The sequence below is a fragment of the Danio rerio genome, chromosome 7 (assembly GCF_049306965.1).
Source record: "Danio rerio strain Tuebingen ecotype United States chromosome 7, GRCz12tu, whole genome shotgun sequence".
Classification (NCBI taxonomy): Eukaryota; Metazoa; Chordata; class Actinopteri; order Cypriniformes; family Danionidae; genus Danio; species Danio rerio.
Genome location: NC_133182.1, coordinates 29,121,572 through 29,135,314, shown reverse-complemented (window position 1 = coordinate 29,135,314; position 13,743 = coordinate 29,121,572). Strand labels below are relative to the sequence as shown.

Genomic DNA, 13,743 nt, shown 5'->3' with positions numbered 1-13,743 from the left:
ACTGTATATTGTTGAAATGAAAATAAAACCAACTTAACTTGCAAGACAAAACAGCAGCTGTTTCACTCGAATTGGTTGTTTAATCAATCTGAACAAAGAAAGTATAAAAGTAAATAATTAACCAATATGTTTTTTAGTCACACTGATTCACTATACATTACCAGTATATGTTGTGTATATTCATTCAGTCATTTCACCTCACCTTTATTTTGCCTTCATTCTTTTTTCAGTGACAAATCAAACTTTCTCTTCAGTAAAAAGCATTAATACCATGGCTTAAAACAGATAAACATGGTTATGCAAGTCAATTGTGATTACATTATACAAATTGCAACTCAGGTCACAGTATTTGGACGTTGACATTTATTACAATTACACACCCTTACTAAGGACAGCAGCATCCATGAACAAGGGAATTCATAAATATATATATTTTTATTTGGATTACATCCAAAACTTAAATACAATAACAAAAAACTGTTTTGTACAACAACAAAAGACTAAAATCATGGCATTTGAGGTAACAGATAATGGCTCATGAACCCGCTTCAGCATTGATATCTGCACAGTCAGAGGTCCCCAGATAACACACCGCCCATTGGATCAGATGCCCTGGGACCCTACACACACACACGCACGCACGCACACACACACACACACACACACACAAAGAAAGAGATCCTGAATGTAAGGTGTGTTGGAAACAGTGGTAAGGAAAAGACAATGGCTTGTTTCCCCTGGTGATGATTTGCTTGTACTGCGATTACGATACTGCTAATTTTACAAATGGTTTTTGAAATGAAGAAGTCTCATCTGTTAACCAAAGGCTGAATGTGTTGTGTGATTAAAAAAAGCAAAAATAAAAATAAAAAGCGAAAGTGTTATATGACTCTTCAGAAATTTTCCCAATATGCTGATTTGGTGCTAAGGAGACAGGTGTGCTGCTTAATATTAAGAGAAAACATAATTTTTAGGATAATTTAATAAAAAGAAAGTTTAAAATAACAGCCAATTGTGAATATTAAACTTATGTTAATCTGTAGATTTCAATTACAAAACATCTCCTTAAACAGGGTAGGTTTACAGGCTTCATCAAGTCAAATTTAAGACTCTTTAAGACCACAATGAATGAAATTTCAGACTTACACAAGACAAAACACTAAAGATTTGTTTATTGGCCAATTTAAAACAACATTAAAAACAAATGTTAAATCATTTTAATAACTAAATAGAGTTAATAAAAACATTTCTTAAAACCTTTATAGAAATATATTGTTAGTTTTTGGGTGGGTGTTGGGCCAATAGGGTATAGCTTTACATGGACAGGAAAATTAAGATCTGTTTAAAATGAATAAAGACCAACAACATAATAACACAATATGTCAGTAGATTTAAGACTTCAAGGCCTAAAATTTAGTTTTTGAAATTTAACACATAAAGGCCCAATCCCAATTCTATTTATTTTACCCCTAACCCTTCCCCTTGGTCCGTAAACCAAGTGTGAAGAGAAAGGGCTTTGAAATTTACCCCTAAGAATTGGGAGAGCACTACAGCACCTGCACACGTCATCGCGATCTCTTGCTTCATATGAGATCAGACGATCGCGACAGCTGTAGTTATTCCAGTTGTGCTATTATTTGGTATTTATCTTTAGGAAATCACTGAAGTCATATATTATGTCATCATAACGATCTAATGTGGCAATAAGATCGTAAGTGTACTCTGTATTTACACTGGGGCCATATTCATCTATGTAAACACACGAAAACAACATTAACATTATAGCAGACACTGCAAAAAGGTCATTCTCAGCCACTAGACTTTTCTGACAGGATATTCCAGTATCATCGAGTGTCAGAATGTTGTGGTACTGCTGTACAGGAGTTATAGAGAAATTTAGCGTTTTTTTTTTTTTTTTTTTTTAATGCATGATGGTAAACCATAAACGCCGTTATGAATATATTAAAATGTGTTTGTTTGTCGTAAAAATTTGTTATAATGACAAAAAATACTAATTTGTGGATCTCTTTACTTCCAAGTGCAGCTATGCTGACGTTGTGGCTGGTGTATTCTGGGAAATTTTCTTACCCCTTGGTTTTCGAGTGTGGTCCTGAAAAATCTTCGTTCAAAGGGGTATTCATCCCTTCTCCTTAGCCCTACACCTTCAAGCTAAAGGGAATTGGGACACCCCTACCCCTTGGCTTGAACGTGCAAAACGAGGGGTAGGGGTAAGGGGAAGGGCTAAGGGGTAGAATTGGGATTGGGCCTAAGACCCTGTTTAAAGACTACTTTCTCAAAATACGATTTCTTTTCTTCATTGAGTGTTGGAAAAAAGGAATTACAAAGGAATTTTTTAAACATATTTTTGTCTCTTTTTCTTTTCATTAAACAATTGTTTTTGTATTGCTTAAAGGTGACATATTACCTGAACTACTTCTCGAGTGTAATATGTTTTGCATACTAATGAAGCATTTTTGCACAAGTAGATGAAGCGTGTCTAAAATTAACTTCCTGTGGGTACAGAATCTGAGGTTGAGAAGTCTTGTACTTTTTAATGTTGTGCAGAGAATTAGTAGAAAAAGAGGACGTATGTATGGGTGCGGCTAATGGAGGACTAGAGAATGATCAACAATTGACGAATTTCACTTAACTCCAACTGTTAATATTAGGTAATGATAAAATGAAATCTGCACGCACCTCCTAAATGTATTTTTTGCATTGCATTAAAAGATACCAGAATTCTGTGAATTGAATTATTCATTTAATAAACTGCTAATATGTTAAAACCTTGTGTGTTAACATGTAAAAACTCTCCTGACCTTTTTATTGAACATGCTTGGAATTGAGTAAATATTCCAACATAAGCCATAAGTCTCCACTTCAGCAGCACTTACACACCAAACCTGACTGTTTTATTCCTCTCTGTATTTGGGAGGTTTTTACAGAGGGATTTGTTCATACTTAGTCTAAGATTGTGGCATTTTATTCTACTACAAGTTACATATTTAAACTAAATTTTTTTTTAAAACCTGTAATAAAAAGTTTATGCATTTTTTAATTATCAGCTGGATAAGCGAGTTTTTCAATTGTATTTATATTAAACTTGTCTTGATAATTTTTTTAGCAAAAAAGGATATACACATCATATTACAGCCCTTTTATAATCAGCACGTCTCAATAGGGAATTCCTCACACTCACTGGAAATGGCTGAGGGCTGAGGCGACCTGAGGCTTCGGATGATACAAATAGGAAAAAGGCGCTCCATCTGAGTGCACCTGCAAGAGGGAAGATCAGACGGTGTGACAACCTTTCTGATGCAATACACTAGTACACATATGTTTTAAGATAGACTAGATCTAACCAGATCATATAACATAAGAACACTACCAAAAATCAGTGATGTCACTGACACTCACTCTCCTGGTTTTGCTGGGTGCAGGTGTGGAAGGTTTTGTCCTGGGAGGTGGAGGTGCTGAGGGTGGGGCTGTGTTATGGATGAGCCACGAGGGAGGACTCTGTGCTGGCTCTTTGTCCTGCTCCTGACTGGGGTCTCTGATGGACCTTCCAATGGAGCGGGACAGGCTAAACTGGGTCGGCTTCGGTCTCTGGCTGAGTGTAATGCCATCCGCTGACGGCCCTGCTGAGACCTGCTTTGAGAATTGGGTGCTTGTTGCTATGAGCAACGGGGGGACTTCCTTTAAAAGAGATTGGCTTTCCGAATCTGGGTCTGTGTCAGCACGAAAGTTAAGTATAGCATTACTGTACATTCTGTCAAAGAGCACAAATGTGTCGTTGACATGAGGTCAAACATGAAGAGGTTTTTTTTTATTCTCAAGCATCAAAATATGTAGTTAGAATTATTAGCCCCCCTGAATTATTAGCCCCCCTGTTTTTTCTCTCCTAAATTTCTGTTTAACAGAGAGAAGATATTTTTAACACATTTCTAAACATGATAGTTTTAATAACTCATCTCTAATAGCTGATTTATTTTATATTTGCCATGATGACAGTAAATAATATTTTACTAGATGCTGGTCAAGACACTTCTATACAGCTTAAAGTGACATTTAAAGGCTTAACTAGGTTAATTAGGTTAACTAGTCAGGTTAATTAGGCAAGTTATTTTATAATGATGTTTGTTCTGTAGACTATTGGAAAATATTAACCCTAAAGGGGCTAATAATTTTGACCTTAAAATGTTTTTTAAAAAATTAAAAACTGCTTTTATTCCAGCCGAAATAAAATAAACAAGACTTTCTCTTGAAGAAAAAATATTATCAGACATTCTGTGAAAATTTCCTTGCTCTATTAAACATCATTTGGGAAATAAAAATAAATAAATAAAAAAAATCGAAGGGGGGTCTAATAATTCTGACTTCAACTGTATATGTATAAATATGTATGAAAATATGTTTATTTATATGTAATATATACATATAACACATAAAATACAGATGTAAAATCTAAGTTTAATATAGAATAATTATGTAAATTGGACTGTCCCATTAAAATTTTTTCCTGAGCAAACAAATATGACTAGCGTACCTTTTGTAATGATGTAGGTAAGTACCAACAACTGTAACAGTAGTTTATACTCCAAAAACATATTCTCAGGCATATTTACAACAGGAATAATATGAGGACACATTAAACAACAGTGCACACAATATACACATTATCATTTTAAATCCAAAATCAAACAAAAAGTGCTAAGAGGTACCTTAAATAACGTGTCAGTACTCTTTGAGCAAGGGATTCATCAGAATAAACAGCACAAATCAGTCCTAAAGGTATTTAATTTTCTTTTCCTGAGTGCCTCGGTCTGATTTTTGCTGTTTATAATGTTAAATGTTTATACTTGGCCTCTATTCTCCATACAACTATGCTTTATCCAGTTGTCAGTATGAAAGTTTACACTGTGTCCTAACAACATGCCACACAACAAGATTTTAGCAACAAGCAAACTGTTTGTCTGCGCCAAAATTGACATGACAGAAATATTTAAATACCAGCCACTGCTTGCCCAACAAAATGGTAAAGAGCTTTAATCTAATTAATACAAATGAATCCTCTTTAACATTATCAATAGGCTACTGAGTGGCTGATGTTGTTGGTTTGCAGTGTCAGTTCTGAATTTCGCCTGCTAGTTAATTTGTTTTTCAAGATCTGAGGTGAACTATCTGCTGCTGCTTTCAGTAGTATGGCAATAAATGTAAAGTAAACATGTATTTAAAATTATTTTGGGAGCATTTAAAACGGAATAAAGCACATAATCTTTACCTGAGGTGATTCGTCATTATTACAGTATATGCTTTTGTTCTGCTGTGACATTGCAGAAATAGAAACTGTCTCTAAAATATACACACATTTGCACATCACTGTCAATGATGGTTAGGACAAAAACTCCTCTTAACATGGAAAAGGCACCTTTTATTGTGGTGCAGCATGTAGTTAGGACACAGTGTTATTATGTGGCAAGTATGTAAGGCTGAAACATAATTGGTTTGGTGTTGTTTGCTACAGCTGTAATCTCAAGTGATTGAGAGGTCGTTCTATCCTCACACCAGTAAACGGGGAGGGGAAGTTATTAAGCACAAAAGTGATGTGCATGGATGAGTTCGTTATATTACGTGGCTCCCTTGAATACTTGATTCTGATTGGTTAGTCGGGCTGCACTTTGTGACTGTTTGGCACCATCTTGTGAATGAATAATACCAAAAATATTAGGTAGGATTTTCTTTCTGCCAGCTTTAAGTTTAATTAAAGAGCTAATATACTATTACAGCTTAAATCAATATTTTGTGTCTAATTATTTAGTTTTGTGGCAAGTAGCCATGTAATAAGTGGGATAACATACATTCAGCTGGATTCTCACACACACAAAAAACAAAGTCCTTCAGCTTATTCTGTAAGAAACTGACTGGATGTACACTACCGGTCAAAAGTTTGGGGTCAGTAGGATTTTTAAATGTTTTAAAATGAGCCTCTTCTCCTTGACAAGGCTGCATTTATTTAATCAAAAATACAGTACAAATTGTAAAACTGTGAAAAGTTATTGCGCTATAAAATAACTGTTCAAAAGTAGTTCATCATTTTAATTTAATAATTTATTTCAGTAATATTAAAGATGAATGTTCAGCTTTATCACTTCAATCACATGATCCTTCAGAAACCACTCTTATATTAATTACTATTGTTATTATTGTTATTTATGGTAATAGTAATAAAAGGTACACATTTTATTTTTAGATCAGGTATGGGAGATCTTTATATTGCCTTGTAAAATCCTTATCACCAAATGATTCATTGGAAATTGCTGCATAGGTTTTACTCGACTCCAAAGAAACATTTTTATATGAATCTCTCATCATCTTCTAACTGTAATCTCTGTTCAGAAGGTTCTTTAGCCACTTTTTTCATTTTTGAGGGGGAATGTCCCTCTCTCTCACCTTTCTGGACCTCTCACAGGATCTATTATATTTGTTGGGAACTGAGTTGTGTGACCCCATTGAATGTTTGACTCCATGCTATTTTTTCATTAATGTCTTTCGGGACCTCACTTTGTCTATTCAACAAAGATATCTTCTGTCTAAAAAAAGTTGCTGGTCAACCGCTGGAATCCTCTTCACACAATGGATAGACGAACCTTGACTGTGTATTTGTTGAACATTCTCTTAATGGAACTCTCAACTTCTTGTATACATGAAGCTAATGCAAAACTGTCAGTATGTGCCTTCCAGCTTTTAATGTTGGGTCATCCTTTTTAAAATACTTGTACACTTTTTTGTAAAAACTATTTTATTTATTTTTTTATTTTTTTTATCTTTTGAAGTCTACCAGGGGTGGGATGGCCGGGAGTGGGTTTTAAATTTGCACCTTTTTACCCTATATTATTGTTTCAGGAAAAACTCAAACAGTTGTTAACGAAAAAAAAAGGAATGAAAGCAGTAATGACTGGAGTAATAATTTCATTTGAAACTACATACAATACGAAATAATAATTATTTAAAATTTTAATAAATATTTCACAATTTTCCTACATTTAATAAATGCTGCTTTGATTAACAGAATAATTTTTAAAAATGAAGAAAAAGAAAAAAAAAAAGACCCAAAACTTTTGACCTGCAGTGTACATTATCATTTAAATAATAAATACTTCAATATTGTAATACAATAAGAATGCTAGACTTTGATTTCATGGGGACCAACAGTATGGTTGGTTGTCTCTGCTAAGATTTGAGGATTTCAGATTCACGTTACAATCTAATATTGCAATATTCTTTTGTGATATTAACATTTGAATGTGAAATGGAACATGATACAGAGAGCCGCCACTTTAGTTTCTGCTCTGCAAAACTATGCAGAATGTAATGGATTTGTGTTCGAATTGGGACTGGTGTGAGAACAGTTTTTCAAACCAAACTCAGACGGCAAATTTTAAATTCTGTCTGACATGTTTAAACATCCCATAATATTGATCAATCAAGTCAAGTAATTGGCTAAACAGAATGAATCAAGTTACATGCATTTTGATCATGAAATGTTCTAAACTGGACAAGCTAAAGTATTTCACACCAGTATTTAACATGGCCTACTTGTAATCAGTGCAAGTGAAGAGTTCAGATGCAAAAACCTCTAAGGGCCATCTGAAATACTCCAAAAATCTGATTTTTTCTTAGCCTCCAATGTTTTTGTTCAGTTATTTCACATTAAAGGGAATGAAAATAACTTGTCACTATAAAATTAAAATTACTGAGCCTACACACAGGAGTCGGTCAAAAATGATAATTTTAGAAGAAAATATCAAACAGCATTTAGAGGTTTTTGCATCTAAACTAAAGTGGACAATAATGGACATTAACACTGGTTGAAAACATGTTCTTAGACTGAAATGATTATTAAAATGTTGTGTGCACAGAAAACATCTGCATTACCATTTGAGCCAGAGGAAGTACTTCTACCTAACAGACCAGGCTCTTCTGTGAACATATCCCATGGGCTCGTTGTATCCCTAGACAGATCCCCTGTTCCACACAATACCTCTGGGAGACGAAGAGAGATAAGGTTTAGTGACACATCATCTACCTGGAACACCTCTGGCTTTCTTCTGCAACATCTCACCTGGTCGTGTTTGCACTAGAGTAGACGGCCCTTCATCCGGACACAAGTCACTTATAGCATCATCCTGGACGGCCACTGCTTGATTTGCACTCTGTGTGCTGATTGGATGAGGTTCTTCATAGGGCGGAGCCAAGCCAGTTGGCGTCTCACTGTCTGCACCTGCGCACATTTACGTACACGAGACAACAACACATAAGCACAGTGCGCCACATGCACTGCGAAATCTGCTCGAATGCCCAAAGGGTCTTTATAAAAAAAAAAAAAAGCAATTAATTAGTCGGCAGACAGTACCGGGATCAGCTGTCATCAGCTCCCTCTGTTCCTCCGGGATGAGAAGAAAAGGCACGGGGATAGCGAACTGCTCCTGTGCCTGGAAATAAAAACACACCCATACGCAATGATAATTTATTTTGTCAACAGCTGGTGCCTTTAGGTTGCCAAGGAAGCAGCCTTACCCTCCGCTGAAGCCTCTCTCTGTGCCAGTGAGTTGGTGTCGCCACACTTGGAGAATATGTTGCAGATACATTTATTTTCTCCATTGCATCATTCAGGATACTTACTATAATGTCACTGTGCCAAACATCCAATAGAGACGAGAGCGAGACACCTGGGAAATTAGGTACTATGCATGTTAGGCAGTTAGGCATAATGCATGTTTATTGTTAGGGCTGGGCATTTCATATTGTTATGAAAATCTCTGATCGCGATATAAGGCAGCTCATATCATGATAACGATATACACTCACCAGCCACTTCATAAGGTACACCTGTCCAACTGCTTGTTAATGCTAATTTCTAATCAGCCAATCACATGGCAGCAACTCAATGCATTTAGGCATGTAGACATGCTCAAGACAATCGGCTGCAGTTCAAACAGAGCATTAGAATGGGAAAGAAAGGTGATTTAAATGACATTGAACAAGGCATGTTTGTTGGTGCCAGATTGGCTGGTCTGAGTATTTCAGAAACTGCTGATCTACTTGGATTTTCACTCTCAACCATCTCTAGGGTTTACAGAGAATGGTTCTGTTGGTGCAAATGCCTTGTCAATAACATGAAAGCATGAATCCATCCTGCCTTGTATCAACGGGTCAGGCTGGTGGCGGTGGTGTAATGGTGTGGGGGATATTTTCTTGGCACACTTTTGGCCCATTAGTACTAATTGAGCATTGTGTCAATAACACAGCCTACCCGAGTATTTTTGCTGACCATGTCCATCCCTTTATGACCACAGTGTACCCATTTTCTGACGGCTACTTCCAGCAGAATAACTTGCCATGCCATAAAGCGTCGATCATCTCAGCTTTTTTGAACATGACAATGAGATCGCTGTACTCAAATGGCCACCACAGTCACCATATCTCAATCCAATAGAGCACCTTTGGGTTGTGGTGGAACGGGAGATTCGCATCATGGATCTGCAGCCGACAAATCTGCAGCAACTGCGTGATACTATCAGGTCAATATGGACCAAAATCTCAGGAATTTTTCAGTATCTTGTTAAATCTATGCCACAAAGGATTAAGGCAGTTCAAATGGCAAAAGGGGGTCCAACCCGATACTAGTAATGTGTACCTAATAAAATGGCCTGTGAGTTTAAATCATGATATAGTACCATTTCGATAAATTTAATCAATCAGTTTATATTTATTGACCACATGTAAAAGACTATAGTATGTACTAGAAATGTACTCAAATGTTTGATAAAAAAGCGCAAATTCAAAAGGATCATTAATAAAATGTAAAACACTTACGATTACAGGTCCAACATAAAAACAAAATTCAAATGTAAAAATAAAAATGTAAACTGTATTTTCAAGATTGCAACTTTCTCACAATGCTATTATTGATGTTTCTGTGTGCATCATGATAATGGCACGTTATATTACGCTTATTTAAATCATGAAAAAGTATTACTTTAAACAATGTATTTAGTAACTCAACTAAATAAAGGATAGAGCATAATATGAAATGATAGACTTTTTATTTTGTCTATACGATATATATTGTTATTTTGCACAGGCCTATTAAAACGATACATATATAGTATCTTCACTTTTTAAACCCAAACTGCAGGCGTTTACAGTTCAGTGCAAGTGTATAGAAGCTATTTAAAGAAGAAAAAAAGTGTGACACTTACCAGAGACTGAACTTTCTGAACCCCCCCCGCGGGATCTGACAGAGAGCAATGCAATTAACACTACCCGTTAAACGCATCATTATAAAAACACATTCTGTCCGAGATGTGTTCGCATGTTATAAATAGGGTTTACACACCTCCACGTCTTCTCAATCTGGTCTCTGACTGACTGGAGAGTTGTGCTGTAAGATGATTAGAGGTTAAGACAGGTTAACCAGCAGTGATTGAGTGCGATTAAGAGGCATCATTATGAAGGTTACAGCGATCAATGACTTGCCAGCTGGGAGGTTGTTGGCGCTTTAGGGCGATGCAAAAGGTGTTCATTTGATTAACTTTCAAGTAAAACTGACAGGATCCCTGAAAAAAATAAAACAAAAACAATAGATGAAACATACACTGCATAAATATTGGTCATTACTTTCTTTGGACCAGAGTTCCTTTTATTGATAAAAAATGTGTCAATTTTTGTGACGAAAAAGTTTCTGCCAATGAAAACTAAATAAAAAAATTGGGTGATGATGACGACAGCTGTTATAAAAATATACTGACATTTTCGTTGACTAAAAAAAAAACAAGACGAGAATGTGATTCAGGGATGTATTTTGGTAAATATCCATTCAGAATTAATCTTGGTGTGTCTGATGCATGACGCACATACACACATATTTGAAAAGTAACTGATCCACAGTAGACGCGGGGTGCGATTGCATCTGTCTGATTAAACTATTTATAATGAGATAGCAAGAGCTGAGAGAGAAATCCTGCATTTTCACTAGTCTACTGTGCTTGCTGACACATAATTTTACTTATTACTTATGATATAAATCATCAATGCATATCTAATTTTTGGTCTTCGTTGGAAACGCTACAGTATATTCCACATTTTAATGACACAGTTTTTTTCATTTTAGGTTAGAATATTTTGTATACAATATTTTCATTAAATTATACTTAAATTAAACCAAATATATTTTAGTCAACTAAATCTAAAATAGATTTAGTCAACTAAGATCTTATGAAATTCAGTCAACTAAAACTAAAATGATTCAGAAGACTAAAATATGACAAATTAAAAAGGAATTTTAGTTAAAAGACTAAGACTAAATTAAAATTTGCTGTCAACATTAACACTGGTTTGGACATCAACAACATTTAAATAAACTTTTCATTTGGTATTGTTAAATAAATATTTTCTTTATAACAAGCGATAATTCACCTAAAAACTAAAATTGTGTCACTCATCCAGTTTTTTCCAACTCTTCATCTGTTGAAGACAAAAGAAGATAATTTGAAGAAACTGCTAGCCATTGACTTCCATAGTAATTATAAAATAAATACTGTGGATGTCAGTGGCTACTGTTGTCCAGCATTCTTCAAAATACCTTCATTTGTAGTTAACAGGAAAAAAACTTTAAAAAAAAGTTTAAACCACTTGATGGTGAGTAAATGATGAGTACATTTTTATTTTGGGGTGAAACAAGTTGAGAACTACTTATTCAGATGCATTAAAGGGACAATTCACCCCAAAATGAACATTTACTTACTATTTACTGACCCTCAAATAGTTATAACCCTTTATTAGTTTATTAATTCTGTTAAAAACAGAAAATCATACATTGAAGAAAGCTGAAAACCTGTAACCATTGACTTCCATAGTAGGTTTTTGATATTTGCAATGCAGAATCGCCGAGTACATTTAAACCATCTCTTAAAACTTACTTTTTAGGGTAGCTTTTATTTAACTTTTAAAGGCGCTATATAAAAATAAAGTTTATTATTATTATTATTATTATTGTTATAAGTGAAGGGTAAGTAAACGACAGAACTTTAATTTTTGGGTGAACTATCTTTTCAATAGTGCTCTACATAAGTGTTATTACAGGTTAAAGCTGAAAATGTAACACTTAAACTGAAACATGCCAAAACATTTGATCTGTCATCCCATCCAAAGGCTGCCTGACCTTAAATAGACCCCTGCTTTACTGGCATGACATATTAAAGTCAAATCACCAAAATGAACAGTGCTCAAACAAACAAATGTTTAGGGAATGATACAGCAACATCACATACCAGATCAGGCTTCATGTCAAACTCCAGCTCAAAGCTACGAATAAATGCAACATGATTGAGCAGGGATGTAAAAGAATCCAAATCCTCCAACCTGAAGAGAGTATTAAACAGTGAATTACTGCCATCATTACATTTCTAACTTATTGGGGTAAAGTTGGTTTTATATTCGCACATTTATTCATTTTTTAAGTAACAATTTGGCCCATGCTGCTTTAAATATTTGATCTACTTGGTTTTAAAATGAAAAGAAAACACTGCTTTATATTAACAAATACAGTATTCTGTTTTACATTTTATAATGAAGTTATTAAAGTAAAAACAAAACATTTATAACAGAATTGAACTAGTTTTTGTCTTGATTTGCTTGCTGCTTATTACTTCTGCATTATCCTCTATGCATTGAGTGACAGTATTTCCATTTTGAAAAGTCAGATTCATTTACAAACTTTAATTTCAGTTTGCTTTTTTGTAGCTCAGCAATAAAACTAATAAAAAAGTTTGTTAAATTAGAAATGACGATACCTGTTAAAGGCATTCACCCCAACCCTCTCCATCATTCTCACTCTCCTCTCAGTTGATGGATGGTGGGCCAAATCAAAGGTTACAATGGGCCAACTCAAGGCATCTCTAGTGTAGACAAAGTTGTGTTTTGCTCATATATAAACTGCTCATATTTCCCTATTTAGGATTTGCAAGGAACACTTCTGAAATTATATTAAGAAGGTTAAAAAGTAAATATAAAACCAACTTTACCTCAATTTCTAACTTACAGCAGTGTCACATGTAGTCAGGTACCAAAATTACAATCAGGCCACAACACAAGTTCACAGACTTAAAACATAGATTGTGCTTATTTCAGCATGATTTTTCACCGGGCCCGATTATTCAGATGAGTAGGATAAAAACAGGGGCTCAGGTGTGCAGTGTGTGGTGACATAACAGAGGTTTAATGGGTCCCTCACTCCTGCAGACGCTCCCATGCGGCGTCGCTCAGCACTGCGGGAATCATCGCTATCCCGTCGGACAGGAACAGCATACAGGCATCTGTGCGATCCATCCGCTGCGAGTCCGAGATTTCACACGTCTAAAATACACATATAATTGCTGACACGACAGCTTAGAGATATAATATTCGCCAGTGACGAAACTAACGTTACTCACGCCAATAACGCTCGCTTTGACGACAGTTTCGGTTTGGTTTTGGCCGAAGTTCTGGATGAGCTTCTCGATCCAGGGCTCCAGCTCCGCCATTCGGCGACGTTTCATTTTAGGTGGATTCATTAATAAAGCTGTTCACTGGTGTAAATGCAGAAAAAGAGCTCATCTGCCTGTTCGCGCTCCCTTATTGAACATGGAAGCTTTATTTTCGTTCCGTGTAGAAAACAGACCGGACGTTTTGAGTTCCGTTATA

The 13,743-nt window shown here is 35.4% G+C and overlaps 1 protein-coding gene across 2 annotated transcripts; it reads right to left on the bottom strand.

The window, feature by feature from the left end:
* Positions 1 to 60: 60 nt before the first annotated feature.
* On the bottom strand, positions 61 to 13,700 carry acd (ACD shelterin complex subunit and telomerase recruitment factor). 2 transcript variants are annotated; one of them, NM_001431059.1, is made up of 13 exons: positions 13,494 to 13,700; positions 13,295 to 13,416; positions 12,333 to 12,423; positions 10,540 to 10,619; positions 10,400 to 10,444; positions 10,263 to 10,297; positions 8,578 to 8,729; positions 8,414 to 8,492; positions 8,123 to 8,281; positions 7,936 to 8,043; positions 3,418 to 3,728; positions 3,200 to 3,276; positions 61 to 620 (listed from the first exon to the last, which is right to left on the bottom strand). In NM_001431059.1, the coding sequence occupies exons 1-13, from the start codon at positions 13,611 to 13,613 to the stop codon at positions 536 to 538; spliced, it is 1,464 nt and encodes a 487-aa protein (NP_001417988.1). In that variant the 5' UTR covers positions 13,614 to 13,700; the 3' UTR covers positions 61 to 535. The 2 variants fall into 2 exon arrangements, with proteins under 2 accessions (NP_001417988.1, NP_001124265.2); NM_001130793.2 differs by having other exon boundaries at positions 3,418 to 3,674.
* Between the last annotated feature and the right edge of the window lie 43 nt (positions 13,701 to 13,743).

Coding starts and splice junctions, on each gene's coding strand:
- acd (NM_001431059.1), bottom strand. CDS start 13,613: ATGAATCCACCTAAAATGAAACGTCGCCGAATGGCGGAGCTGGAGCCC. Junction 8,044..8,122: donor TCTAGTGCAAACACGACCAG/GTGAGATGTTGC, acceptor TTCGTCTCCCAG/AGGTATTGTGTGGAACAGGG. Junction 621..3,199: donor TCAGCCCTCAGCCATTTCCA/GTGAGTGTGAGG, acceptor GTGTGTGTGTAG/GGTCCCAGGGCATCTGATCC.